This window comes from Coccomyxa subellipsoidea, assembly GCF_000258705.1.
Source record: "Coccomyxa subellipsoidea C-169, whole genome shotgun sequence".
In the NCBI taxonomy this organism is placed as follows: domain Eukaryota; kingdom Viridiplantae; phylum Chlorophyta; class Trebouxiophyceae; family Coccomyxaceae; genus Coccomyxa; species Coccomyxa subellipsoidea.
This window is the reverse complement of record NW_005178031.1, coordinates 540,308-566,828: the sequence shown is the minus strand read 5'-3', so window position 1 is coordinate 566,828 and position 26,521 is coordinate 540,308. Positions and strand designations below refer to the sequence as shown.

Here is a 26,521-nt window from a genome sequence, read left to right as displayed (position 1 = left end):
CTGTAGCTAGCTGTTATAAGTAGCTGATGATGAATGCCTGCAAGGGAAGACTAAATGCCATCATGATGATGATCGAGGCTGATCAGCCTCTATCATACTATGATAGGAGACAAAGACATAGCAGCACAATAGCCGTAGTTGATAGACTGCTGTGAGAACACGTTTATATAATATATGTCAAGAAAGTTTTACATTGGCAATACATCCTTTTTCCCAAACACATCCTTGAAGGTACTGAAACTGCTGCATGGACCCCATTCACTGGCATGCATCCAGGGACATTATGCCAAAAATAATAGAAGCTACCAACCTCTACAGGATCCGTCACACTCTTCCATCAATCTGCATCAGCCCAGAACAAAGAGCGCCCCTTTTTGGCGCTGGCACTGCCCTGTATGATCTGCATTCTACCTTCAAGGAAGATATATCCTTCCGCAGGGCGAGCCCCAAATCAAAAGAAGGGCAATGATCATCAAAAAAAATTATACCACTCATGAGAATATACCACTCACAAATCAAGAGTATTTTGAGACTAGATCAATCAAGGGCTTTCACACCCCAGCAGCAAATCACGTCAATACCTATTCTGTCATCCTGAGGCAAAACATCAGTTGAAATTCTGGGCGCAGAATGTCAATTCCCTACAACAATTGACTACTCTGCCTCGTCAAACAATTGTCTATGCAGTCCTGTCAATATTTGTTGTACAGCAAACCTAAAGATACCACTCTAGAGCACCGTACGGCCTGAGATCAAATGTGTGACATTCGCTTGACTGCTGCAAGAATCCTTTCATTTTACTGCAACTCGAGATATTCCAATGGAGACGGCGATAGCACAATGCGGCAACATCTGCCTTCTAACCTGTCCCCTGACAACTGTACCGCACCGCCTACATATTTCAAAATAATTCCTAGGACTGCTGTTACTGCCGCCAAATCAATTGGGAGTGAGGTTAATTCTGGGATGAGTAGGAGGTCCAGCATTGGTTGGTCCCGCCAATGGAGCACCCCAGCCGGCTGCTGGGCCAGGGGGGATACCACACCTGCCAGCAAGCAGCAGTCAGCGCCAAGCCGGATATTCGTAAGTACTGCAGCACTTCATGAAGCATCTTAAGAAGATTGAGCTCGTGCTTTTTACGCATTCATAGGGACAAATAGATATCACATCTGGCATGCCATCAAACATCACAGTGTGTGCCATGCATCCATGAAAGCAGCAGGCAGATGCATGCTGAGGTTCAAGCACACGCATATGACAGAGAGAGGGGATGAAGAAGGCAAAACAACAGACCTGAAGCGGGTTGCATTGCTGTGATTGGTCCGGCGTGGCGCGTGCCTTCTGCACGGTCCCCTGCCGTTCCAGGTACTGGAATGCCTTTAGAGCATTTAGGCGGCCCTGCGCCAGCACCGTGGTGGCTTTTAGCTTTGCCTGTTGTTGAGCACGTTTCCCAGCACACTTGCATGCAACACGTCCTTTGGAAGCTGGCAGAGATTGCAGCCCCAAGGAAGCTGGTAAGGATGCCTTTGGGAGGACCATGCTCCTCTAGAAAGCACAACCCACAGCAACAATGCCGATGACCTTTACAGCACAAATGACGCGTCTGCTCCCACTGGGGACAAGGCTTGCCATTCGAAACACCGCACTCCGTTACTGCCAAATGGGGCCTCAGGTGGCCCTCAGATGACTCTCAACAGGTCGTCAAAAGTGTAACAATCGTCATAGTAACAAGTGCCAAATGGGGCGTGATTAGCTCCTGTTTTCAGGCCCTGCAATTGTCCATATCACTGGAAATCTACAGTTCACGCCCCTCTAAGAGAAACTGCACATCCACCATTCGCCCCTCTAGAACTGCACGTGCATCTACAGTTTGCTTCCCTAAAAGAAGAGCAAGAGGCGCGCGCTTACATTGCTGCCAACTTTGCCCTGCGTGGTACTGAGCACGTCCACGCCGGCGCGCATCGCAGCCTTCAGCTGCTCCGGCGTCAGCGATGGGTTGGCCGCCACCATCAGGGCCGCCAATCCACCGCCAACCGCCGCAGCATCCGAAGTTGAACCCGTCGGAGCAGCCACGTCTATCCAGGACCTGCGCACGCATCAATCACCCTCAAAACCCTGCCCTCTCGACCCCTGTCCTTTTGGTCTAAAACCTTGAATTTGCAAGTGTCAATGCTGAGGTCTGAACCATCGACCCCGTCGGAGCCGCCACGTCAATCCAGGACCTGATTCCGCACCAAGCACCCTGCTAGTTACTCCATTCCTGGTCAAAACCCTAAAAAGGCGGCCAAAAACTGGACTGATGGCCGCCGCCGCGTCCTTCACATGTATCGGCAGCTCAGAGGGGAAAAAAAGGCTTGCTTGCGCGGCAGAGACAGACAAGGGCAGAAAAAAGGTCCAGCAATACAATAACGCTTGGGAACAAATGTGAAGGCTGGGGCTGCATACATCAAGATTTGTTGCAGGGCAGCGAGCATAGGACGTGGCAGCAGATTACAGCTTTGCAAGTGCACAACGAGGCGAATTCTTGAGCGCATACCCGGTGTTGCCACGGACGACATCGGAGGAGTCCGAGTATGTGAGGGAGACTATGTTGGAGAGGCCGAGCGAGGCCGGCACGTGCACAGGCGACTGCGTGTTGCCGGCGGACGCCGTGAAGAGCGCGCGCGTGCGGCCCCTACTGTCTGCACAACACCACAGGCGCGCTCCTGTCAGTGAGAAGCATCACCCCTGCGGCTTCCAAAGGTCCGAGCATCACATGCAGCCAAATGAGACAGCTGTTCCATCCCTATGTGTGTGGCCACCTGCCCAATGGTGACGCAATTCACCAAATTCGGCACTTCCATTCTTTGAGGCATGCAGTGGTGCTCACGTGCCTTTAAAAGAACCATTTGCTGAGCGTGATGATACTGGGCTCACTTCAACGGATTTTCCTCCATTTGGAAAGGTCTGAAGCGGCCCCAGGGTTAAGGGTCCCTCCACCTAATTTTGAATGGCCCCCAAGGGCCACGTAAGGCTCTACTAAGAGCCACACAAGGATCCTTCAAATAAATCATGAAGGGGAGCAACAGGGAGGAAACGGCACCGGCACACCCCTACGCCCCAAACTCTAAGACTATTAAACAGTCTTAGATTAGTCGCACGTGGCACCGAGTTACCTCTTACCGTGCATTATTAGTTGAAAACATTGAAAATCAGTAAGACAGAGGGAACGCGCACCGGCACACCCTCAAATCCTGAACGGTAAACTTAAGAGGTACAGTAACCTTAGATTAGTCGCATGTATGGCACCGAGAAATCTTGATTTACTTTGTTAAAAGCATTAGTGATCTGCAAGAGGGAGGGAACGCGCACCGGCGCGCTGGATGACGGCGCGGAGGGCGTCGGAGTCGGTGAGTGAGTTGGATCCCCAGGCGGCCACGTAGATGCCGGTGCGCTGGCGGCCGCCCATCGCGGCGATGTTCTCAAAGTTGTTCTTGCACCACTCCACGCACGCAATGGCCGCCGAAAAGGGCACGGCCAGCGCAGCATCCATCGCCACGCACGGCATTATCGACACCTGATCAGCGCCACGCCTCGAACATAAGCCATGCGCCACGAACCATAAGCCATGCCATAAAAATTTGCCATAAGCCATGATTTACAAGCCGTGAGCCGTGAGCCGTGAGCCGTGAGCCGTGAGACATAGTTCATGCCTAGTACAGTACTTGACAAAGATCTACGATCAAAGCCCCTCTCAACGCATTAGCGCCGGTCGAAGCAAGCTGCACTCCTTTCAAGACCTTATGAAGTCCTGTCCTTCTGCCGTCAAGATCCCACAGAGATCCAAGAGAGCCACAAGTGAGAGCCAAGACCTGAGACAGAGAGCCAAAACGACATCCAGATTTCTGAGAATTACCACGAAACTTTCTCTCAAGAGCCGTCAACAGAACAGCATCCAGACAAGGGTCAGAAAGTATTAAGCATGCAGGTATGCACCTTGGGTGAGACGCCGAGCTGTGAGCTGCTATCGCCGTTGTTGACACCCCCCAAAACAGCAGACGTGCCGCTGCCGTGACCGTTGTAGTCCCAGCTCACGTTGGTCTTGCCCCCCATGAAGTTCGCGCCAAAATAGTCGTCGATCACCCCTGCGCACCGCGAACCAACACCCGTCGTGAGCTCTCATGACGAAATGTCCCACATTTGAACTCCTGACACCTAAGTAGCACAGATTTATCCTGCCAACTTGGGTTCCTGCATGCCAACTAGATACTAGCCGATTCAAGGGAAGCAACAATTCCAGAAGGTAGCAGAAGCATCAGCTCTTCTGAAGAACAGCTCAAGTCCTTCAGGACCAAGCGCTCTTATGGTTTGAGCTCACGGTATGACTGACCAAAAACTCTTCAGCCTCCGATTCCTTTGCATGGGCAGGGCATGTACTTAGTGTTGTAGTCCTGTAGTACAATTACTTATACATGTAATAAGTGTTAAGTAGTAAGAATGACTCACCGTTGCCGTCGTCATCCACAAAGGGGAAGGCGGCGTACTCGCCCGGGTTGTACCAGTGGTTGTTGGTCCAGGGCATGCCGGAGTCGATGTGGCACACCGCCACGCCGCAGTTCCCAAACGTGTACCCGCTCCACACCGCAGCCGCCTGCACCACCATGCATGGTTACTAATCCATGACTGATTACCATGATATTTTTTCCTACGTGCTTTCCTGCCTTCCAAGGCTAGGTGTGTTCATTCTGGCATCAGTTCTATACATCATTCTCAAGAATCCCCATGTGACCGATACATGACTGCTGTTTTCATGCGGGGACCCAGAACACCTGGAACCAGCCAAAAGATTTGTGCAGGGACGGAGAACAGTACAATCCACTGCTTGAGGTGCCTAGTCCTTGGAGGTGGACATGCATATTTGTTGTCCCCATGAGCACAGCAAAGAACATGGCATGCTCGCGCCAAGCTCAGGCAGAGACATGGCTGACAGTCGATGATCAATATCTTGCTTGTTCATGTCCCTGGTCTACCACATCCATTGATGCAGGCAGCTTCGACAGTATTCACATAAAAAGAGTCTCAGTGATCATGAGCTGCACCTGGAGCTTGTCAAGCGCCCAGCCCGCCGAGCCGGTGCTGCCGTCGCCGCTCATCAGATAATCCATCTCAGTCCACTCCACCACTGCACAACACAGCAGCCGCCGTCATTAGCAGTTGCCAACCCTCATAGCCTGCCTTAAGACTACTTGCAGGCAATTGACACAGTGACCCAGGAAGACAAAGGACACCGTAGCCTGTGGCATGCAGCGTCCAGAAAGCCTTGTGCATCTGACAAGGCAACGGCTGGAGGGCACAGCAAAGCAAAAGGGGATAACTTGAAGGGGCATACGTTCGCTGCCAGCCAGACGAGCGGCCTTCCTCTGTGTGGAAGCGCCGTCCGTCACATTGACAACAGCAATGCCCGTCCCTGCCATGACCTGCGCGAGGCAACACACTGCTCTCAGCTGGGTGGTCGCCAAGCATCCGGCTTTGCTTACACTCCCTCTTGCTGCTGCATGATCGCATCTGCTCAAGGCTGTGGCAATCCAGGTGTCAGGGCATAAAGAAGCGGTCCCCCACCTTGATCAGGTCGATCCCCGCCCACTCATTGACAGTGTCGACTATTTGGCTGTAGTTGCCACCGTCCAAATCCCTGAACTTTACCAGCAGGCGGCCTGGCCTGAAGGGTAGCGTGGTATTGCTGAGGGGGCTGATGGGAACAGGCCTCTCTGGTGCAGCCACGCTCAGCAGTGCACTGGCCAATGCTGCGACTGCATTTGGTGTGGCAACTGCCTTCGGCCTCACGCCTCGTGCCGGTGAAGGCGCCTGTGCATGACCGTAGCTTCTAGGGGCAGGCAGCTGCTGGGGAGTCGCTGAATAGAGGGCTGCTGCTGTGATCAGGATGCTGAGCGCCTGGGAGCCAGGCAGCCTCCTCCACCCCATTCAGCAGAGCGCCTCACTGGCTACAGCATCCGCCCAAGCTGCAAGACAACACATTGCAGGGGTATGAGGGGATGCAATATCGGCGTTCATCAGAAGAATAGCATCTCTGCTAGCATGCTCTGCAGCAGCATTCACAGACAGCCAGGGCTTCGCCTGATTGGGGCAATGGATGACTATGTGCTCAGCACGCCAGCAAATGGTAATTAACATGCATTTAGACAAAATTCTATCGACTATACTTGATCCACGGTGTCTGATCAGGGCCCTGTTATAACGCCATTACTAAGATCAGATCAAGTGTTCTCTGGTCTGCTGATGAACTCACCAATGCAGATGGAAGTCTTTTTATTATATATAACCTATCTGTCGCATCGCCACGTTCTCAAGGCGGCCCTCATCGGAGCAGGGGTCGATCAAAACGCTCTTGTGCTGCGTCAAAGCGGGTTTCGATGTCGTTCAGCGTTGGCCTGGCGTGTGTTGCTGCCTCTACGCAGCGCACAGTATTAATCGTGCGAAGAGCCCTCAAATTACATGCCTTGTGTTCCAGTATTAATGAGCAATGAGGCCGCTCGGGATGACATCAATGACTTCACTGGATCAGCGACGTCACAGCAACAAGTATAAGCGCCCTTTTTGAATTGAGATTCGACAGCTTTGTCTGAATTTTCCTCCTAATTAACACAGGTAACGGCTGTCCCCTCATGGAGTCCAATATATTGCCTATGGGGATATGGGCTAGTATGTACATGTTCAAAGCACCGCAAATTCGAATGCACTGATCAAGCTGGTCTCAAGCTGGGATGCCGCTCTAGCTAATTAGGATTGAATGTGTAAAACCTGCACAGACCACCTAGACTCTCTACAGTAAGGTTCACACACCACACACCACGATTGCTACATGTAAGCTACAATAAAATGTGCCATCCTATTGGTCTTCAAGACGCGTGCCGTGCTAACGTACCCGGAACTGCTAAGAGCAACCGTTGTGACATTAGGAAATCGTCTCATGCATTCGTTCCCTGACAGAGTCTGAGATCCAAGAATGCTCGGACCAGAAAAACATCTAGACATGTACAGCAGTCCTACGAAACCTTCTGCCGGCTGGTACAGTGGCTTCAACCTCTCGTGAGCCAAATTTTGAGCATATGCTTCTGTCATATTGTGGCACCTCATCCCAGGGGGCCGCCGGCACGCACTGCCAGAACTCGGTCCAGCTGCGCACCAAGCTTAGCAGCCTTGGCACGAGCCTCCGCCACGCGCGCGCCGGCATGCATGGCCGTCGGCGTCAGATGCCCAACATCCGCCGCCCTCGCCTGCCCCGCGGCGGAACCGGCCTCCGGCAACGCCTGCCCCTCATCACCATGCGCAACAAATGCTTCCTCTGCCTCTTGATCTGCCTCCACAGCCCTCCTCTGGCTGCTGTCGGCCGATGTGTCCTTTGCGGGGCTGCCGAAGGAAGATGATGCCTCGGCCCGGTCGCTGTTGCTGACAGATGCGGCGCCGCTGTCGTCTCCATCCCTCCACGTGCCTCGGCCCCGGCCGCGCGCACCGGCGCGCCGGCCGTAGGCCTCCGATTGAGTCCCACTCTCATCCTCCTGCCCAGATCCCACCTCTGCCAGAGTGGCTGCAAAGCGGGGGCCGTCCGCATTCAAGCATGGGCTGCTGCGCGGGAGATCGTGGTCAGCCAAAGGGGAGGGCGGGGCCGGAGGCTGCGGCAGGGCGGCGGGCTTCTGGGGTCGCCTGTCGGCGGCCCACTCCAGGATGCGGTCGGCGACGGACTCGGCGGAGATGCCGCGGTCCGGCGGCTGCTCCAGCAGCGCGTGCAGGTGGCCCGACGGCGGCTGCGGCGGCTGCGCGTAGTCCTGCCCCAGCAGCTGCTGCAGCGTGACGCGGTGCACCAGGCACTTCAGGCGATCCACCTGTCCCACACAACCCTTGCTCAGCTCACACGGCATTCCATCAGACCAACACTTGGGCATGTTGGGAGCTGAGGTTGGCCACTCCAACTCTGCAAACAACAATTCAAGCAAGGAAATTTCAATGGCAAATGTGAAAAATAACATAAAGCCGACGTTAAGCAACCAGGCATGTCAGCAATTGGAGGCACCTGCAGGTGGAGCAGGGCGTGGCAATCGATGCAGGTGCTGCAGTTGGCGTCAGGCGGCGTTGCCTCCTCCGTGCACAGCTGCGGCAGAGCCTCGCACAGCGCGCGGCCCACGCCGGCCACCTCCCTGGCCGCCGATAGCAGCGCATCGTCGTGCGCCGCCGCCGCTGTTGCGCAGCCGTCCTCGCTGTCTCGCGTCTGCTGGCGTAGGCGAATTACCACGTCCTGTGCAGCAAAGCATACTATGGCACGCCAAAGCTTGTAACTCTTGTGTCTGCAGAGCAAAGTAGCTTTGTCCATTTCTCCCCTCACACATTCTTCCTGTCTGGGCCTACAATGGCTTGATCATTGGGATAATCATCCTCCTGTGCCCATCAGCTAACTGCTCCTCTTGCCATCTAGTGAGTCAGTGCGTCTGATCATCAACGACAAGGAGATTGATGCTGCAGGCATGGCTGAGAGGTGAGTGCATACCTCCAGCTGGCGAGCGCGCTCCTTGTAGCGGCTGGCGCGCTGCGCCTGCTTCTGCAGCTGCTCCTGCAGCGTGGCCGCCTGCGCCTCGCTGGCCGCCAGCTCAGCGCTGACCTGGCCAGCAGGCTTGGGCGGATTGTGCGCCAGCGCCAGCAGCGTGGCCCACATGGGCGCTATGCCCATCCTGTTTAGCAGCTCCTGGTGGGCGCGCATCAGCTCACCCAGCCTCAACGCCACATTCACCGCGTCCGCGCCGCCTGCCATGGAACAGCGAGCTCATTGCAGGCATTCCAGGGGACAGTATGTAAGCCACCGATACGCAGTCTTCACCACTCACGCTTCAAAGAAAGGTCCCTTGCAAGCCGCAGTGTGAGCAGCTTCTGCATCGGAGCAATGCTGGACAGCTGCGTGGCTGCTGCGTATGGATGATCACATGATGCAGAGAAAGCAGCGATGGTACTGTCAGCTGACATCCTGTGCCTGCGCAAAGCTGGGTAGCAGATAATTGGCACACATTGCACAGCATCAGGGTGTCTATCTCTGCGTTGACAGCACGAGGGATGAAGTTCCACTTGTTTCTTGAATTGCCTGAAAATGGCCCAGAACTCCAGAAATTTCGGAGGAACATCAGAGGAACATCAAGAGAGGTTCTCACCGGAGCACATGTCGCTCACGATGGCGACGGCCACCTTGGCGACCGCCTTGGTCAGCTTGCGCTCCAGCTTGAGCCGCTGTACCTCTGCGCGCAGGTCCTGCGCCTCGGCAGCGGCAGCATTGCTGTGCGCCTGCTCGGTGCCGGCGGCTGAGTGCTGCAGCTGCGCCACCTGCGCCGCCAGCCGGCCATTCTCCTGGCCCAGCGTCTCCACCGCCCCCTGCAGCTGCTGCATCATGACCTGCGCCAGGACAACTATACTGCTCTAATCCCAACATCACTCGCAAATTGTCCTTTTGAATCTATTTACATGTGAGAAATGAGCCGACTTTGGAAAGTGCTACATGGCGTGCAAGTGTTAGGCACTTGAACAGCAGCAGCAACAATGTTGATTCGGCTATCTTCAGGACAAATCATGTAGAGAATTTTAATGCAACGTGCAAAATGAAGGGTGCAGGTGGGGGCACCTGCGCTGCGGACAGGCGGGCCGCCACGTCAGCGCGCTCGCGCAGGATGGCCTCCATGCGCTGGCACATGGCGGCATACTGCTCGCACACTCCCGCGGCCGACCCGGACGCGCCCGCCTTAGAAGCCTGCGCCGTGCTCTGGCTCTCCAGTGCTGCCCAGAGCCTGCTGTTCTCCGCTTGGATGGCCTGTGATAAGACCCCGCTCCTCAGATGTTCTCTAATAGCATCCTCTGCTTGGGCCAGTGATTGTCACGAAGGGACGATGTATGAGTAAAACCCCAGCTCACATGACTGGAGAATGCAGGCGGGCCGTTGCCCTGCTTGGAAGCAGGCAACTGCCAGGCTGAGAGGCAACGAGCAGAATAAGTAAGGGGCAAGAAGCAGAATGGCTGAGAGGCAAGGAGCAGAATAGCTACGACCATGTAATGCATGGAGCACATCCCGCACGCGAAGACATCAAAGAGAACAAGAAACCATAGCCACGCGGCTCACCTCCAGGCGGTCGATGGCGCGCAGGAAGGCAACGCGGCGGTCGGCGGCCAGCGACATCGGCGTGCCTGGAGGGCATCCGCCGCGGTTGCCTGACAGCCGACCCAGCTGCGCGCGCAGCCGCCGCACCAGCCCGCCATCCCCGTCTCCCGCCGCGTTCCCTCCGCTGGGCGTGCACTGCTGATCTGCCCCCGGCTGCCCCGCAGTGCCAATCTCGCTTGTGCCCTCCTGCGCCTCCGGCAGAGTTATGCTTGCTCCAGAAGAGTGGCGCAGGCGGGAGGGCGGGGGAGTCTGTATCGAGACGGCCGGCGGCTGCCGCTCGGCGCTCGTGCGAACAGCGGCGACCTGCGCCGACAGCTGTGCCACGAGATGGTGCGCATGCTCGGCCGCGCTGCGGGGCGTGTTCTCTACCGAGGCGCCCTGCCGGATACTCTCCTCGCGCCAGGCTGGAATGGCCTGTGGCGTCGGCTGCACGAAGACCGGCGTAAGCTGCTGGGCTGCCTCCTCGCCATCGCCCGACGCTGCTGCTGTCTGCCAGTAGCGGATCGCACGTCCCTGGCTGGTTCCAGGTTTGCTGTGCAGTCCAGGGGCAGTACGATCTGGTGAAGGGCTGGAGTCAAAGGCGAGGAACAGTGGCCCCACACCAGAGCTGGCAGCCTCTGCAGATGGCCGCGCTGGCGAGGCAGCACCGCTGCTGACCTCGGAGCCGCTGGCGGCCCCTGGGCAGCTGCCGGGCTCTTGCCTGGTGGATGCTGCATCTCCCACTGTGCCTGTTGGTGAGGACGGCGCGCTGCTGTCTGACTGCTGAGCTGCGAGCGTGAAGGCTGAGCCCAAGTTTCTGGGCAAACTTCCAAGGCCGTCAGCGTCGGCGGCGTCCGGTGGATGGCCACTGAGAGCATGAGGCGTTGCATGCGCCAGCGCTGCACGCAAAGAGGTGTTCTCCTGGCGCAGGCAGGCGTTCTCCTGGTTCATCTCTTTCAGCCGGGCGACGTTGTCCAACTCTTCCTGATGCACACAAGCAATGGATCACATGCCTTGATTTTTTCTTCATGCCACAGGAGTTTTTGTGGGTACACAAGTGCAGGGCTACCTTCTGCATTGCAGCAATTGGGATTACACATACAAGAGCCTCGCTCGGCATGGCCTATGTTGTGTCAGATTGAGAGATGCTGCTTCTCTGCTGCAAGAATGGTAGGGATGCGCTTGCAGCAAACGCGTGCAGGCATGAATATGACTCACTCCAGATGGTGACGGGTCGCTACCTGAAAACGTTGGTGCATCTCAGCCATGTTATCAGCGAGGGACAGGCCTTGCTGCGCTTCGTCCCACAGCCTTGCATTCTCCTCCTGCAGGCTCGCCACGCTGGTCAGCAGCTCCTGCACCCGCCCCTCCTTGGCCGCCAGCTCTGAGCTCAGCTCCCTGCATACACACAGGCTCACTTTCATGCCTTCCCTTGCCGGCAAGTGAATCATTAGAGTATCCAGAGCTCTTCCTTAACTTTGAGCCTTTCCATTACTCTGTCATGGTTTCCATGCCGAGAGTTCTAGGTGCTTCTGTGAAATTGGCTGTGTGTGGTGGTTGATCAATGCCCTTCCTTTTATTCAACAAATGGAGTTTACTGAAAACAAAGGCCCTGTACTCACCTGCACATGGCCTCCAGGCTCTGGATCTCAGCCTCTTGCTCAGCACCATACTGCTGTGCCGAGCACTCTCCGCTGGCGCCTGACGTTGCACACGCCTCCGCAAGTTTGATTTGCGCATTGTGGGCGGCGGCAACCTCTGTGGCGCGGCTGTGCCTCTCCTGGCGCAGCTGCTCCTCAAGATCTGCCGCAGCCGCATCCAAAGATGCGCACTGCTGCCGCAGGGCCGTGAGCTCACCCGCATGTGTGGCCTTGGAGGCCGCGCACTCGGCGAGAGCCTTCTTTGCAAGTGCCTGCGCCCGGCTCATCTCCCCCTGCGCCTCCGACGCGCGGTGTGAGAGCGCGTCCGACACCGCCGCGGCCTCCTCGGCAGTCGCCTGCGCTGCCGCCTTGGCCTCCTGTGCTGCTGCGAGTGCACCCTGCAGCTCTGTTGCCTCTGCAGAGGCCGACACGGCAGCCGCCTCCGCCTCGCGCAGCCGGCCCTGCAGGTCCTGGAGCTCCTGCCAGAGCTGGCGCGCTTCGGCATGGGCTGCGGCGCACTGCTCTTCTGCATCTCTGCGGCGGGCCTGCTCTTGTGCCGCCGCCTCTGCCTGCGCTGACAAGGCCGCCTGTGCATCCTCCAGCTGCCTCTGTAGCTCCTGGACCATCTCCTCTCCCTCTGGGACCGATGTGGCTGACTTCTGCTCCTCGGCATTGCTGGAGATGTCGGCGGCGGCGTCCGGAGATGTGGAGGAAGCTTCCGGCAGCTGCCAGGCAGCTGCCGCCTGCGCCGCCTGCAGGCGCTGAAGCCGCGCGCGGCTGTCGCCGAGCCGCAGCCCGAGCGTGGCGGCCCGCCGCTGCGTCGCCGCCAGCTCCTGCCGAGCATCCTGCAGCGCTGCGGCGGCTGCCTGCTCGCCATTTTGCGCATCTGCAACGTCCTGCTCCAGCTGCTGACAGAGAGCCTGCGCACCCGCCAGCTGCATGCGCAGGGAGCCTGCTTCTGCCTGGCTGGCGCTGCTGGCCGCCTGTGCGTGCTCCTGCTGAGCCTGCGCCCTCTGCACATGCCACGCCCATCTTGTTTAGGAGTATTTCATCTCATGCCTGCTGCGCTTGTCTACATCAGGCTGGTAAGTTTTACTGGCCAGTAAACATGGCTACAAGGAAGCTCTGTATCAGGACACATGAGGACCAGATCGGCCACTCTGATGATAAAGAACCTGAAAATTGGATGGCTACGAGAAAACGGATGTAGCAGGTCAAGCCAGGACACACTGCAGACAGTGGGAGGAGTGGGGCCGCACCTGCAGAGCGTCTCTGATGGACTGCACCTCTCTGCGCAGGGCCTCGCGCTCTACAGCATTCTCGCGGCCTATCCTCTGCAGCTCACCGTCTTGCTCCGCTACCTGCGCCTTCACTTGCGCCAGCCTCTCGTCCGCCTCAGCAGCCGCCATGCTTGCCTGCGCACACATTGGCATACGATTGCTGCAATCCTCATACCTTTCCAACCATGGTCTACGATATCAGCCTCCCCTTAATGCTGAATGACAAAACACACACCGAGATAAATTGAAAGTTGGATCCCCTGCCAGGAAAGTCTGCAAGCCCTCTTCTGAGGGGTAGTTCGTGGCCATGTGCAGAATCTACACCTCTGGATCCTAGTATCCAGACAAGCACTAGATCTGTAGCATGCCCTCGAGACATAGATGCCTGTGCAGAAAATTTTGACCCTGGTATCCAGATGAGCCCTGGATTTCTAGCATGCCATCAAGAGAGGAATGCAAAAGACAAGCCTGCCAAGGCATTGGGTTATTTTTTTTTGTTGCAAGACATGTCCTGGACAAAACGAGCCACAGAGTTTGGCACCTGCACCTCTGCAGCTGGGAGTAATATGCTATCCCCGGCTAAGAGGGTGGTAGTTCATGGGCAAGTGCAGGGGGAGGCACAAAGTTCAGCACCTGCTTCTCTGCAGCCTCCGCGCGGCGTTGCAGCTGCTCGGGGCGATGCTGCAGGGCCTTGAGGGGCGCGTCGGCCTTCCACAACGCAGCGATGCGCTCGGCTTCCAGCGCGGCCAGGTCGGTGCCGGCCGACCGCAGTTTTGCGGCCAGCGCCTCGGCCCACACCTTGTGCTTCTCCGCGCTCGCCAGCGCCTCTGCATGGTTCTCCTGGGAGAGGACAACATTGTGATTGCAGCAAGCTTGCTGGAAGTCAATTCAAGTGTTTTTTCCCAGAATAACTCGTGCTGGACAGTGCATCCGACGCATGCGTGAGTTCAACAAGCTTTGTGCAGGGTTGATTCAAGACTCAAACTTACAATGGACACAGTATCATAGAATTTCATGATATAAAGGACCTGCTGGCTGGTTTGTCCTTATTTGCGACGGACCGGCCAGCAGACATTTCCTATCAAGAAAATTCAAGAACACAGGTTTATCCTTCCGATATTCAAATTTGTGCGCTGCTGTCTGATAATACAAACACCAGTTGCTTTGAAATTGCTCATCTCATCTACAGAGTAGAATTGGGGCTCACCTCGCCTGCCCTGGCGCGGGCCTGGGCTTCGTGCAGCTGCCGCCTGAGGGAGTGGGTGTTGAGCTCTGCAGCCTGCAGCGCTTCTCTCACCGCCTCCAGCTCCTCCTGGGCCTCGTCGGCCCTCTTCCTCTCCAGGCCGCGGATCTGCTCAGATGTCTCCAGATCCTCCTCTGCGCCCGCCAGCCGAGCCTGCAAGCCATACTCTGGTGTCAACCTTCACCGCCATGCCCCGATATCTCCTGCTCGTTACCCGGTTGCATCTGCTTCAACCCTGCTTGGCATTACATCTGCTCTCTGCTGCACACACAGCCCACATGATGCAGGTCATTTGCAGATCAAATATGGCAAATCCTGCAATAGTTCATCCGCGCACCTGGGTGTCTTCGAGCAGGGTTCGGCTGTTGTCCAGGTCCAACAGGGCGGCCTGCAAGGCAGCCTGCACGGATGCGGTGGCCGCCTCCGCCCGGCTCTTCTCCGCGCTGAGCGCGCTCTGCAGCAGCGCAGACTTGGCCCGCAGCGACTGCAGCTCCGCCTGCTGTGCACTGACATGCTGCGCCAGCTGCTCAGACTCTGCTTCGGCCGCCTGCCTTTCTGCGGCGGCCGCCTCGAGCGCGGCCGCAGCGTCGGCGGCTTCCTCGCACATGCTGGCAGCTGCCGAACGCACACGTGCCAGCTGCTCCACAGCCGCCTGCCGCGCGACGTCGGCCCGGCGCGCCCGGGACTCCAGATCCGCCGCGTCTTCCAGAATTGATGCTACCATATGCTTCACCTCGGCACTCTTCTTCTCTTGGGCCCTCCTCTGCGCTGTTATCTTCTCGTTTTCTGCCCGCATGCCGCTGAGCTGACCAGATAGCTCCTCAATGCGCAGCTGCATTTTGGTCGACCGCGCTTCCGCGAGAGAGCACTGCTCGGCAAGATCGGCAGCGCGGCGGTCGGCGGCTGCGCTGTCGGACTGCGCTCGGGAGAGCTGCTTGCGCTGCTCTGCTGTGTCGGCCTCCAGGGCGGTGATGCGCTGGCGCAGCAGCGAGGTGACTTGCTGCTCGGCCTGCAGCAGCTCGGCCCAGTGCTGCAGCTCCGCCGCCCGCAGCTTCTCCCACGCCTCGCGCGCCTGCTCATATGGGATACCTCAGAAACGCCCTTCGCTGAGAGCTGTGTCTGCGATAGAGTGCCTTCAACATGCTCACAACATTTCAAGCATGATTCACGAGCACTTTTTCATATACTCTGGAGGCTCAGATACTCCAGCAGCCACCTATGTCAAGGGTACCAAAAGCGTATGCAAGGAAAGTATCAAGGGGTTTAAGGCATTCATAATTGGGTTGGGGGACCGCTGTGTAGAACAGGGAATAGGTGAGCACACACCTGGTCAGCACTCAGCGTAGATGCATTGCCAGCGATCTCAGCCTGGGCAAAGTCGAATAGCTTCTGCAGCCCGTCCGCGCGCGCATTGGTGGCCGACACCTCGTCACGTAGCGCGGCCGCCGCCTGCGCATGGCCCCGCGCCTCAGCCCGCAGCCGGGCCTCTTGAACCTCGGCCGCCCGCTCGAGCACTTTTATCGCCGCGCCTCGGTCTGTAGCCAGCTGGCGCAGCCCGTCAGCCTCGGCCCGTAGCGCGGCGTGCTTCTCCTGCAGGTCCTGGGACATGGCTTCCACCGAGGCTTTCACCTGGAAGAGACAAGCATGCTTTTCTGTTCACTTGTCTTACTGGATGCACTTCTTCTACCAGGATGACCGTATTGATATTGCCAGAAATCAGTGTCTTGTCATGATGGGCGCTGAATTGGACAGTCAGAGTCAGCCTACGGATCATCACAAGGTTGGTTTCAAGCAATGTGGATGACTGACTGACCTGGAACAGCTCATCCTGAAGCTCCTGCACGCTCTCGTTCAGCAGGGCGGCCCGTTGCTGGTGCCTCTGCTTCTCCACCGTTGCCTTCCTGAGCTGCTCTCTGACCTCACCCAGCTGCTCCTGCAGCTGATTTACCTTACTGGCGCTCTCAGCTGCCTCACTCCTGGCAGCCTCGCACTCAACCGCAAGCTGCGACAGGCTCTGATCGTGCTTCGCAAGAAATTGTGCCCTCTCCTGCTGCGCCGAGGCTCGTTCGGCGGACATCTCCTTGTGTGCTTCCATCAGTGTCAGTATGAGGGTCTGCACTTTATCTTCTGCCTCTGCAGCAGCTGCACTGGCGGAGGCAGCCTCGCTGCGGAGGGCAGTCTGCTCTGCTTCTAGCTCTGCAATGCGCCGCGCGCCGCCGGCCGCCATGGCCGTCGCCGCCTCGAGCGCCCGCGACTGCTCGGCCGCCTCGGCCGCGCGGGCATCAACCGTGCTGCGCTGTGCGCGCTCTGCCGCGTCAGCCGCCACCTCAGCGGCGGCCCGCAGCTCACGGATCTCGCTCTCCAGCGCCGCAACCGCGCCCACAAGACCAGCTGCCCGCTCCTGCCACTGGCTGATTTCCTCGCAGAGCCCCAGGTTCTCCTCTTGCAGCCGGGAGATGTCGCTCTCAAGAGTGGCCGTCACCTGTGCAGCGCCAGCTGCGGCCTGCTGCAGTGCGCGGACCTCCTCCTGGCTAGCGGCCAGGCTCTGCTGTGCGCTGCAAAGGCGCTTGGCCAGCTCAAGGGGCTCCGCCGAACTCCCATGCAGCGAGGCAGCCTCTGCGGCCGATATCTCTGCCGTGTCATGAGCTGCGTCGAGCAATTTCTGCAGGCTCACAGAGTGCTCCCGGGACTGTGCCAGCTGCTCTTCCAGGCTCGTCACTGCACTGCGCGCAGCTTGTGCCTCTACCATGCTTGCTGCCAGCTGGCTGGTCAATGCTGCGAGCTGCTGCGTGAGAGTGTCTCGAAGTCCGGCTGCCTCGTGGGCTGGGTCAAGGAGCTTCTGCAGGCTCACTGAGTGCTCCCGAGACTGTGCCAGCTGCTCTTCCAGGCTCGTCACTGCACTGCGCGCAGCTTGTGCCTCTGCCATGTCTGCTCCCAGCTGGCTTGTCACAGCAGCGAGCTGCTGGGTGAGAGTGTCTCGCTGTCCGGCTGCCTCGTGGGCTGCGTCAACGAGCCTCTGCAGGCTTGCTGAGTGCGTGCGAGACTCCAGAAGCATTTCCCGGCTGTCGGCCCCAGCGCGCGCGGCTTCTGTTTCTGCCTTGCTCGACTCCAGCTGGCCAGTGACAGCTGCAATCTGTTGGTTGAGAGCCTCCTGCTGTGCGGCAACCTCGTCGGCTGCGTCCAAGAGTTTCTGCACACTCGCTGAGTGCTCGCGAGATTGTGCCAGCTGCTCTTCCAGACTTTCAGCCAAGGTGCGCGCGGCCTCTGCATCTGCCTTGCTCGTATCCAGCTGGTTGGTGACGGCTGCGAGCTGCTGGGTCAGAGTGTCCTGCTGTGCGGCTGCTTCGTGGGCTGCGTCGAGGAGTTTCTGCAGGCTGGCAGCGCGGTCCTGTGATTGGCTCAGCTCACGCTGCTGAGTGGCGGATGCACTCTGCGCGGCGGCCGCCTTTGCCCGGCTGGCTGAGAGCTGGCCTGAGAGGGTGCCGATTTGCTGCCGCAGTGCTGCAACCTCTTTGGAGGCCTCGTGAGCAGCGTCCAGGAGTTTCTGCAGGCTAGCGGCATGCTCACGAGACTGCTCAAGCTCATTCTCTACAGCTCCTGAAGCCTTGCAGGCGGCATTAACCTGAGCCTGGCTGGCAACCAACTGCCCTTGAAGGGCGCTGATCTGCTGCACGCGCAATGCCGCATGCTCCTCAGCTCTTCTCTCCGCAGCGTCCAGGAGTTTCTGCAGGTTGGCAGCCTGCTCGTGAGACTGTGCCAGCTCGGCATCCAGAGCTGCTGAAGCCTGGCGGGCGGCATCAACCTCTGCCCTTCTGGCAGCCAAGTTGCCCACAAGGTTGCTGATCTGCTCACGCAATACTGCACATTCCTGGGATTGCTTTTCCGCCTGCTCGCAAGACTCTGCCAGCTCGATCTCCAGGGCCTCTAAAGCCTCGCACGCCGCATCAGCCTGAGCTTGCCTTGCCGCCAGCTGCCCTTCCAGCCAGCCGACCTGCTCCTTCAGTGCTGCGCACTCCTCAGAAGTCCCATGTGCAGCATCCAAGAGATCCTGCAGGCTGGCTGCCTGCTCGCGAGACTGGGCCAGTTCGATCTCCAAGGCCTCTGAAGCCTCGCACGCCGCATCAGCCTGTGCTTGCCTTGCTGTCAGCTGCTCTTCCAAGGCAGCGACCTGCTCCTTCAGTGCTGCGCACTCCTCAGCACAGCCATGCGCAGCATCCAGCAAAGCCTGCAGGCTGGCAGTGTGCTCCTGAGACTGTGCCAGCTGGATCCTCAGCTCTGCTGAGCTCTTATGCGCTGCGTCAGCTTCCGCTTGGCTTCCCGCCAGCTGCCCTCCTAGCTTGCTGACCTGCTCCTTCAGTGCCGCACACTCCTCGGATGTCTCATGTGCGGCGTCGAGGAGAGCCTGCAGGCTGGCAGCGTGCTCATGGGAGCGCGCAAGCTCCTCCCGAACAGCGTCCAACGCCGTCTGCTCTGCGTGTGCCTCGGCATGGCTGTCGGCCAGCTGTCCCTCCATCGCAGCTACGTGCAGCTGCGCCGCTGTGCGCCCCTCTGCTGTCTCATGCGCCGCGTCAAAGAGCCCCTGCAAGCCGGCAGCGCGCTCGCTCGCATGTGCAAGCTCCGTCTTCAGGCCTGCCGCCGCCGTTTCCGCGGCTTCAGCCTCTTTCTGGCTGCCGTCAAGCCGCCGGCTGAGTGTCGCCACCTGCTCCTTGAGAGCCGCCTCTGTGCCTCCCTGCTCATGCAGAGCCCTTTCCAGCCCCTGTAACTCACCGCGAGCCACAGCAAGCTGCTGCTGCAGTGCAGGCACGGCGGCCAGCTTGGCAGCAGCAGTGTTTAGGCTGTCCTGGAGGGAGCATCTCTCCAGCTGCAGCTTTGCCAGCTCAGCCGCCTGATCTGCCACCTCAGCGCGCAGCCGCTCGGACTCCGCTTGGAGATCGCCGAGCGCGACGCCGAGGTTATCCTTCTCTGCCTGCTCCGCTGCGAGCTGCCCCTTCATGCGTGCGAGCTCCTCTTCCCTGTCGTGGCAGGCGGCTTGCAGGTCGCGGGTGTACCTCTCGATCTCTGCTTTGGCGGCTTCGTCATCCACCAGAGCGGAGCAGGCGCGCTGCGTCTCACGCTGCGATGTCTGCGCGTCCAGCCTGGCGGCCTGCAGGTCCTGTGACAGCGCAGCCAGCTCGGACTGGGCCTGCGCAAGCTCTGTCATGAGGTGTTCCTGCCGCTCCTGACCCTCCTCAGCGGCATCAGATGCCGCTTCTTGCTCCTGCGGGGTTGGCAGCTCAGAGCGCGAGGCCTCAACCTGCAGCAGTAGACAAGAGGGATGAAAGCTCATGTATTGTACTGCCAAATAATACAGTCCACATTCAAACAACCTATCATCCCCCCTGAAGAAGTTCCAACAACACTGTCACATAAAAGACAGTACCCAACACTGTCCAAGATTTGAAGCATGTCCCCTGAAGAAGCAGATGAAGTTTACCTGTTGCTCGAGCTCCTGGATTTGCCGCCGCTGGTCGGCCGCGGCGGCGCGCTCGCGGTCATAGAGCGCCATCAGCCGGTGCCACTCCGCGTTCTGCGAGCGCGCCACCTCGAGCTCCGCCTCGAGCGCTTCCAGCCGGCTGCTCTTCAGCGCCAGCTGATCCCACACCTCCCCTTCCTGAAATTGCAAGCTCGCTCCTCCGCCCTGACTGGCTGTGGCACCAAGCGGGGATCCAGCAGACTGGGGCCAATTGCGGCCGCCGCTTGAGCCGCAGTGCATGGCGCTGCCGGCACCGGGGGCCGCCTGCGGCGGCCGGGGCGCGGATCGCGCGGGCGAGGGTTGCGGCGGCGCAAGAGAGCGGCGCAGGTGGTTTGCGTGCAGCGCCTCGATGATGCGCGACAGCTGGCGGGTGTCGGCCTGCGAGGCGGCCAGCTCGGAGCGGGCCATTGCCAGCGAGTCGAGCGTTGCGCGGAGCGCCATGTTCTGCGCGCGCACCCGCGCCATCAGCGCGTCTGTGGCGCTGGTATCCTCTGCCGGTCCTGCGCACATCCCATGCAACACTATGAGCCGAGTTCTCCTCTCTTCAGAGAACATTCGAACAAGATGCACTCACAAGGTTGTCTGTGCAAATTGCAAAATTGAATGGGCTTGAGACAGGGACAGTCCAATATTGGGCAAGCTGCTGCCTGTCATTCTCTAGATAAAGCTTTGCCGGAAGTGATCAGGATGAAAAGGGTCTCTTTAGTAGATTGTTTGCAAGGCAGGGGCTGACCTGTGCACGGCGCCAGAGCAGAGACTTGGGCGTCCATCAGGCGGCGTGCCTCCTGCTGCGCGAGCGACAGCTGCTCATGCGCATTCTCCAGCTGCAGAGACAGCTCTTCTGACACCAGCTTTGCCGCCACGGCATCCTCCCCGGCTGCGGCCGCCAGATTCCTCGCCGCTTGTGCCTCGGCCGTCGCCACTTCAAGCGCCACTGTGAGCGCACTTATCTTGCGCAGGGCGTCTCTGAGCTGTGCCTCAAGTTCTGCCTGTGCTAGTCGACACTGATCAGCTGCAGCCGACTGCTGATTGATCGTCTCCTGCATGTTGGCAACCTCCTCCTGTCTCTCTGAAGCGGCAGCGAATCGAGTGGTGCCCGCCTTGGCCGTCTTCTCGGCGGCAGATTTGCTGCTTGTCGGTGCCTCATCAAAGAGCGGGTTCAGTGCGTCTGCTGCAGGGGTCAGGCCGGGCCCCGAGCTGCCACTGGCCGAGCCTTGGTCTCGCCCATTGGCTGCTGCTGTTTGCTGCAGGGCTGCTGAGTCCCAGGCGCTCGGCGTCCACCCGCGGCTCAGTGATGATGCGCTGCCCGAGCCGCTGCCCAAAATGCTGCCCAGATCCAGCCGCGCGCAGGCAGCGGCTGATAGCGGGGTATTCAGGCGGTGGTGCAGGGCGCTGATGTGGGCGCTGAGGGGCGTGACGGCCGGCCGGGGCTGGCACCGCCCGGCCACTGACGGCCGCTGAGTCAGCGCCGAGTCACCGCGGCTGCTGGGGCTCGCGAAGCTGAGCTCCTGGGGGCCCGTGCGCTGCAACTGCGTGTGCCAGTCGCCCAGGTCCGACGGCGTGCTCTCTACCAGTGACGCCAGCGCGCTGTCGGATATCCTGCCGCCCTGAGCCGGTGTGGCAGCTGGCGCCTCGGGGATGGCTTGCGCCGCACCCCCGGCTCGCTGCAGCGCCTCTTGCAGCGCAGAAACTTGCCCCTGCACACGTGATAACAAGCCCATTCAGTCACATGTAGAAAAGCATTGTGTCAGTGTCACTATCTTGCTCCTTCCCATGCACCAAGAAGACCCTTTTTGATTGCCATGTCTTCGATGGATTGTCCACATTGCGCCGTCAACACCTCGTATGGAGTTGGTATTTTGCTCAACAGGGGCATTGCTTGCAATCCGTGGGGACGCTGACAAGGGTGGAGCCGAGCTGCTCGCACCTGGAGCTCCTGCTGCTGCTGCTGCAGGGCGTTTCGGTGGTCCACGGCTTCTACCAGCCACTGCCGCGCCTGCCCCAGCTCCCGGGCCATCCTCTCACGGCCGGGAGACAGCTTCTGCTGGCTGCCAGGGCTGCCCTGCCCGACGGGCTGCTTAGGCCGCCCGGCCTTCTCCGGCGTTGCCTCGGTGGACGCAGCTGCTGCAGGGTCAACTGGCAATGCCCGAGCTTGCCGTCCTGCGGCCCACCTGTGCACATCGGCCTGCGGCGGAGACAAGCAACTTCAAGCGGCCATTCGGCAAGGTATAGGCGTAGATATCTGAATGATCTCTTATGTTTCGGCCCCCAATCGCTTTTAATGCAGCCATACTGAGGATGAAAGGCGGCTCAGACACAGTTGTCCACCACATGTCGTATGCGCGCAACTGAGCCGGTCAATGAGTATGACTGCCATTGGAGTGGGCATTAAAGTGGGTACCAACAATGTGCCTGCGCATAAGGTGTAGGTGTCTCTCTCCAGCACAGCTCTTCCATGTCACGTGTTCAGAAGCTTGTAAGAAGGGTCCAGCAGAGGATGTCAGATGGGGAATTGAGGGGATTGAGAGGCCTTCACCTGGCGTGCGTCGTCGGCGGACCAGGGCCGGCCGCGCTCGCGCTCGGAATCATGCAAGGCCTTCTGCGCCTGCTGCAGAGTGCGGCCCAGCGAGTCGCGCTGCCCGGCCAGGTGATCCGCGCGCAGCTGCTCGTCGAGCAGCGCCTGCTGCGCCTCCAGCAGCTGCTCGGAAACTGCCTCCAGCTGCGCCTTCAGGTGGCTGCCCCGCTGCTGCTCGTGCTGAAGCGCCATCGAGATCTGCGGCACCGCCACCAAACTTCCAATGATCTTAGAGAGGACTCTACAGAGATAATCAGGGTTGGCTAGTTGTTTGCGCAAAGGAAGTTTTGAGCGGATAGCAAATACAGCAACCCCATCAGACATGAGACATCAGCAAAATATAGAGTCATTTCAGTGTTGTGAAGAACATGGTTTAGATCTATGTATGTCGGTGGTCATGTGAGACTGAAATGGCGGGAGACGGATGTTCGGGCGCACCATGTAGAGCTGGTCTCTGGGCTCCACCTCATCTCCCTGCCAGTGCCCCTCCAGAAAGGCCTGCTCCCGCATCTGCTGCCCACATTCCTGCTTGCAAGAAACCCAAGTTGGGTTACTGAACTCCTCAGGCCTTCACACGGCCAGCAGGCGACTGCTGCAACTGCTACATAGCCCCCACAACTAAGAGATAGCAAGGCCTCTGAAGATAATATTTGTGTCCCAAGTAAACACATGGTAGGTACCGTAGCAGACTTAAGAGCACGTGGGCGGGAGGGTATGTTAAAGGAGTGGCAAGGGCTCACAGCAGTCAAAGGCAGAGGGGAGTCTTGCAGAGCAGCAGCTTCCTGCAGCTGCTGTGCGCGCATGGATAACGCGGCATTCTCTGCCAGCAGCGCCTCGATGCGCGCGCGCTCCGACCGCAGCCGCGCCTCCGCCTCGCGCACTCGCGGCGGCGTCTGCTGTGCCGCCTCGAGCCGGTCCTGCAGGGCTGTCTGCACACCAAACCCCCAGCCATCCATTTCAGGCAAGTAACCCGACATGTTGGTGAATCATCTCTATGCGCAAAAGTGCTGAGATTTTTTTCTCTCCCTTGCTCGGCTCCAAGGTCCTGCCCCTTCCTCTGCTGTACTAGTGGGACTGAGTAAAGCCACGGCAGTAAAAAGACGTATCAAAATCTGCCTTAAAGTGCACTGCACAGCTTCAGACAGAGACAGGGTTGGTGGTTGAGGAGCATTGGGAAGGCTGGCATGGCGGCGGCACTGGGAAGGCTGGCATGGCGGCGGCACCTTTTCGTTCTGCAGGGCGATGACTAGCTCGCGCTCGTGCTGCAGCTTGCCGTGCATGACCTGCAGCGCGTCGTGGGTCTCTGCCCACTTGGCCGCCGCCTCCTCGCTGCCCTCCACCTGCTGCTGCAGCTGAAGCACCTGGCCGCCACCCGAACAGTCCCTTTTAAAATTGCATTCCTTTGGACCCTATGGCGTCAGATGACCTGCACGTGAGGCTGCCTAATATATGAAATTCAAAGTAGGGAGATAATGCAGCTGTCTGAAGGAAAGCTTTGCTTTGATACATCGGGCACCACGGCATGCACCACGATGTGACACATCCAGTCATAACCTGAACAGTGCAGCCAAGGAGCAAGGTGCAAATGTGTCATCCTCAAGGCCCCACGCATGAAGATGTCCATTATAAATCACAGGGGGAGACAGAGTGCAAAGTCACCTGGGACTGCAGGCCGTGCTCCTGCAGGCTCTGCAGCTGCTTCTGGGCCTCCACCTGATGGCTGATTGCTTCCTGGGCAGCCCCCAGGGCCCCGACCTGGTTTGCCTGCTCCAGCAGCAGCGCCTGCAGCGAGCTATTCTCCTGCAGAGCCTCCTCCAAGCGGCCCAGCACTGCCTCGTGGCGCACCATGAGAGCCACCCTCTCGCTCGTCATCGCCTGCGTTGCATATTCAATCTTCGATGCATGCAGCAATGTTCCCACTGGTGATGCTTACCTGACAGAGGATCAGCAATGCGCATGGATGTTTATGAGAGCTGGGGTTGCTGTAGACTGGCAAGATTTGTGGATATTGTGGCAAGAAAAACCCTGCAATTTGATCAGGCAGCAGCAATGCGGTATGTTGGGCAGAAAGGGTCGGCCAAGGGCAGACCTGGATGGCGCGCTGCAGCTGGGCCTGCTCCGAGTGCAGTCGCATCACGCGCGCGAGCGCCTTGGCCGCAGCCGCCGCCGCGCCGCCGCCGGAAGCGCTCTCCTCCTCCGACTCCGAGCTCGCGGATGAAGCTGCCTTCCTCTCACCCTCATTCCCCGTCGTTTTCACCTCCGTAAGCCCAAGTGGCTTCCCATGCGCGCCCTCAGCCGTGGCGTCATTGTCAAGCCCGGGCACTGAAGGGAGATCAGCCGGCGGCAGCATGGCTTGCCCGGCAGCGCATGAGTCGGCGTCTTCAAAACCGAGCGTCCTCGGGACGACGCCGCCGGAGCGGCTGTGGCGCGCGCGCTTGCGCCCGGTCTCCGTGTCGGCGCCGCGCACCTCGGCAGCTCCCACGCCGGCGGCCGGTGTCAGCGCGGGGCTCTGCTGCACATTGTCTGTCGTACCCGGCTGTGGGTCCTGCCAGGCGGACTGCGCGCTTCTCCCTTGGTCACCTGCCGCCCAGTGCCATGGTTGGGAGACTGCTGAGCTGACCTTGGGATGTGCCGCATGTTGTGGACAAATTTTGTGCAATTTTGTGCAAGGGTGTGCCGCATGTGCTCAGGAGCCATCCAGAGGTCCAGCAGATGGCAGTGTAGAAGTTGATCGAGTGTATCTCATTTGTGCATTGAGGGTACAGAGCAACAAACCTCTCGTATCTTGCAGATTTTTTTCGAGCGTGGCCACCCTGTCCTGCAGAGCTGCATTTTCCAGCAGAAACCGCTCTGAGTTGTCGCTGGCTGCCGCCAACTCCATAGCCATCTCATCCGCCCGATCCTGCAGGCGTCCACATCAGTCAGTCTGTCCTTGGTATCTAGTTTTCCTCATGGTACAATTCCTCAGAGTGACATCCAGGCAAGGTGATCGTGTCGTGCTCTGAAATGCATGAAGCATGTGTGCTACGAAGTCTACCTCAGCAGCTTGCGCTCGTTGCACTACCTCCTGCAAGGCGTCTGCGTGCTGCTCTGCATGCTCCTTCTCAAGCAGCAACTCGGCTTCTAGTGTCTGGCACCGCTGTTTTGCTGCCTCTGCGCGCTTCAAGAGGTCTCTGTGGCTCTCAATCGTGCAGATGGGAATTGGCACACATCCTTTTCCATTCCCTTCCGGAAATGTGGTGGACTGCAGCAGATCACGTGTGTCTGCGGCATCGGTGTCCTCCTGAAGACGTGCAGCCAGAAGAATTTTCTCCTGTGAAGCGATGGCATCAGGTGACGAAGGCAGGCTGGCTTCCTCCCTTGAATGCTCCCTGCTCTCAACTTCAGGCGACGCAGGCTCCTGCGCAGCATTTCAAGCGTAAAAGCATTGACTGAGGACCCTTTGCAAACTGAAGGCTATAAGTTTAACAGGGCAACAGTGGGAAAGTATGAAACAAGATGGCAGGCCTGCTGGTCTCGTTTGTACGTATTTGCACACTTCAACGCAAATATACATATTAAAACGACAAAACAACACTCAATCCATTGGTCCTTTATAATAAGTACTCCATCTCAGCGCACCTCAGGTTGCAAGGCTTGCACGATGGCTGCAGCATGGCGCTGTACTGTCGTGAAGCTGGCCTCCGAGCCGCAGTAGCTCTCTCGGAGGTCTGTCATATCACTGAGCTGATACTGAGCGAATGGCGACGCTGCTGTATGCGTTTGATCGGGGCTTCCATAAGCTAATGTGCTGGCCATGCGCTGATAAGGCTCGGCCAGGGGTGACAGCTGGAAAGCCCCCAGCTCAGGGTCAAACATGTACAGATCACTGTCTGGGGCTCCGCAATCCCCACCGCTGCCATCAGGCGGATGTGCCTGCCTCAAATCACCCAATCTGATGGATGTTCTGGGAGAACTGTTCATGAAGCTACCCTGCCCCTGTCCCAGGTGCGCTGGGCTCTGTCTAAAGTTTGTGACTGGAGACAAGGGCGTGCGTGACCGGTCCGATGGCGACGCAGGGCCATGAGCTTCCTCTTTTGCAGTCATCACAGATGCACTGGCGCCAA

The 26,521-nt window shown here is 58.7% G+C and overlaps 2 protein-coding genes across 2 annotated transcripts; both read right to left on the bottom strand.

The window, feature by feature from the left end:
* Window positions 1-955: 955 nt before the first annotated feature.
* Window positions 956-6,508, bottom strand: COCSUDRAFT_48095 (subtilisin-like protein; the record flags this gene model as incomplete). The annotated part of the gene is made up of 11 exons (XM_005645890.1): window positions 6,287-6,508; window positions 5,599-5,999; window positions 5,369-5,456; window positions 5,079-5,161; window positions 4,486-4,630; window positions 3,976-4,124; window positions 3,352-3,556; window positions 2,537-2,681; window positions 1,909-2,086; window positions 1,294-1,398; window positions 956-1,045 (listed from the first exon to the last, which is right to left on the bottom strand). Exons 2-11 carry the CDS (start codon window positions 5,959-5,961, stop codon window positions 956-958), a joined length of 1,551 nt encoding a protein of 516 aa, XP_005645947.1. The 5' UTR covers window positions 5,962-5,999; window positions 6,287-6,508.
* A 156-nt stretch (window positions 6,509-6,664) lies between these two features.
* Window positions 6,665-26,132, bottom strand: COCSUDRAFT_66866 (hypothetical protein; the record flags this gene model as incomplete). The annotated part of the gene is made up of 26 exons (XM_005645889.1): window positions 6,665-7,880; window positions 8,069-8,290; window positions 8,540-8,793; window positions 9,192-9,429; window positions 9,656-9,841; window positions 10,148-11,149; window positions 11,407-11,563; window positions 11,794-12,818; window positions 13,065-13,220; window positions 13,719-13,925; window positions 14,293-14,481; window positions 14,666-15,400; window positions 15,655-15,957; window positions 16,142-19,621; window positions 19,802-20,340; window positions 20,574-21,537; window positions 21,768-22,025; window positions 22,377-22,613; window positions 22,854-22,940; window positions 23,156-23,344; window positions 23,639-23,776; window positions 24,075-24,290; window positions 24,505-24,995; window positions 25,191-25,317; window positions 25,453-25,815; window positions 26,037-26,132. 26 exons carry the CDS (start codon window positions 26,130-26,132, stop codon window positions 7,131-7,133), a joined length of 12,609 nt encoding a protein of 4,202 aa, XP_005645946.1. The 3' UTR covers window positions 6,665-7,130.
* Between the last annotated feature and the right edge of the window lie 389 nt (window positions 26,133-26,521).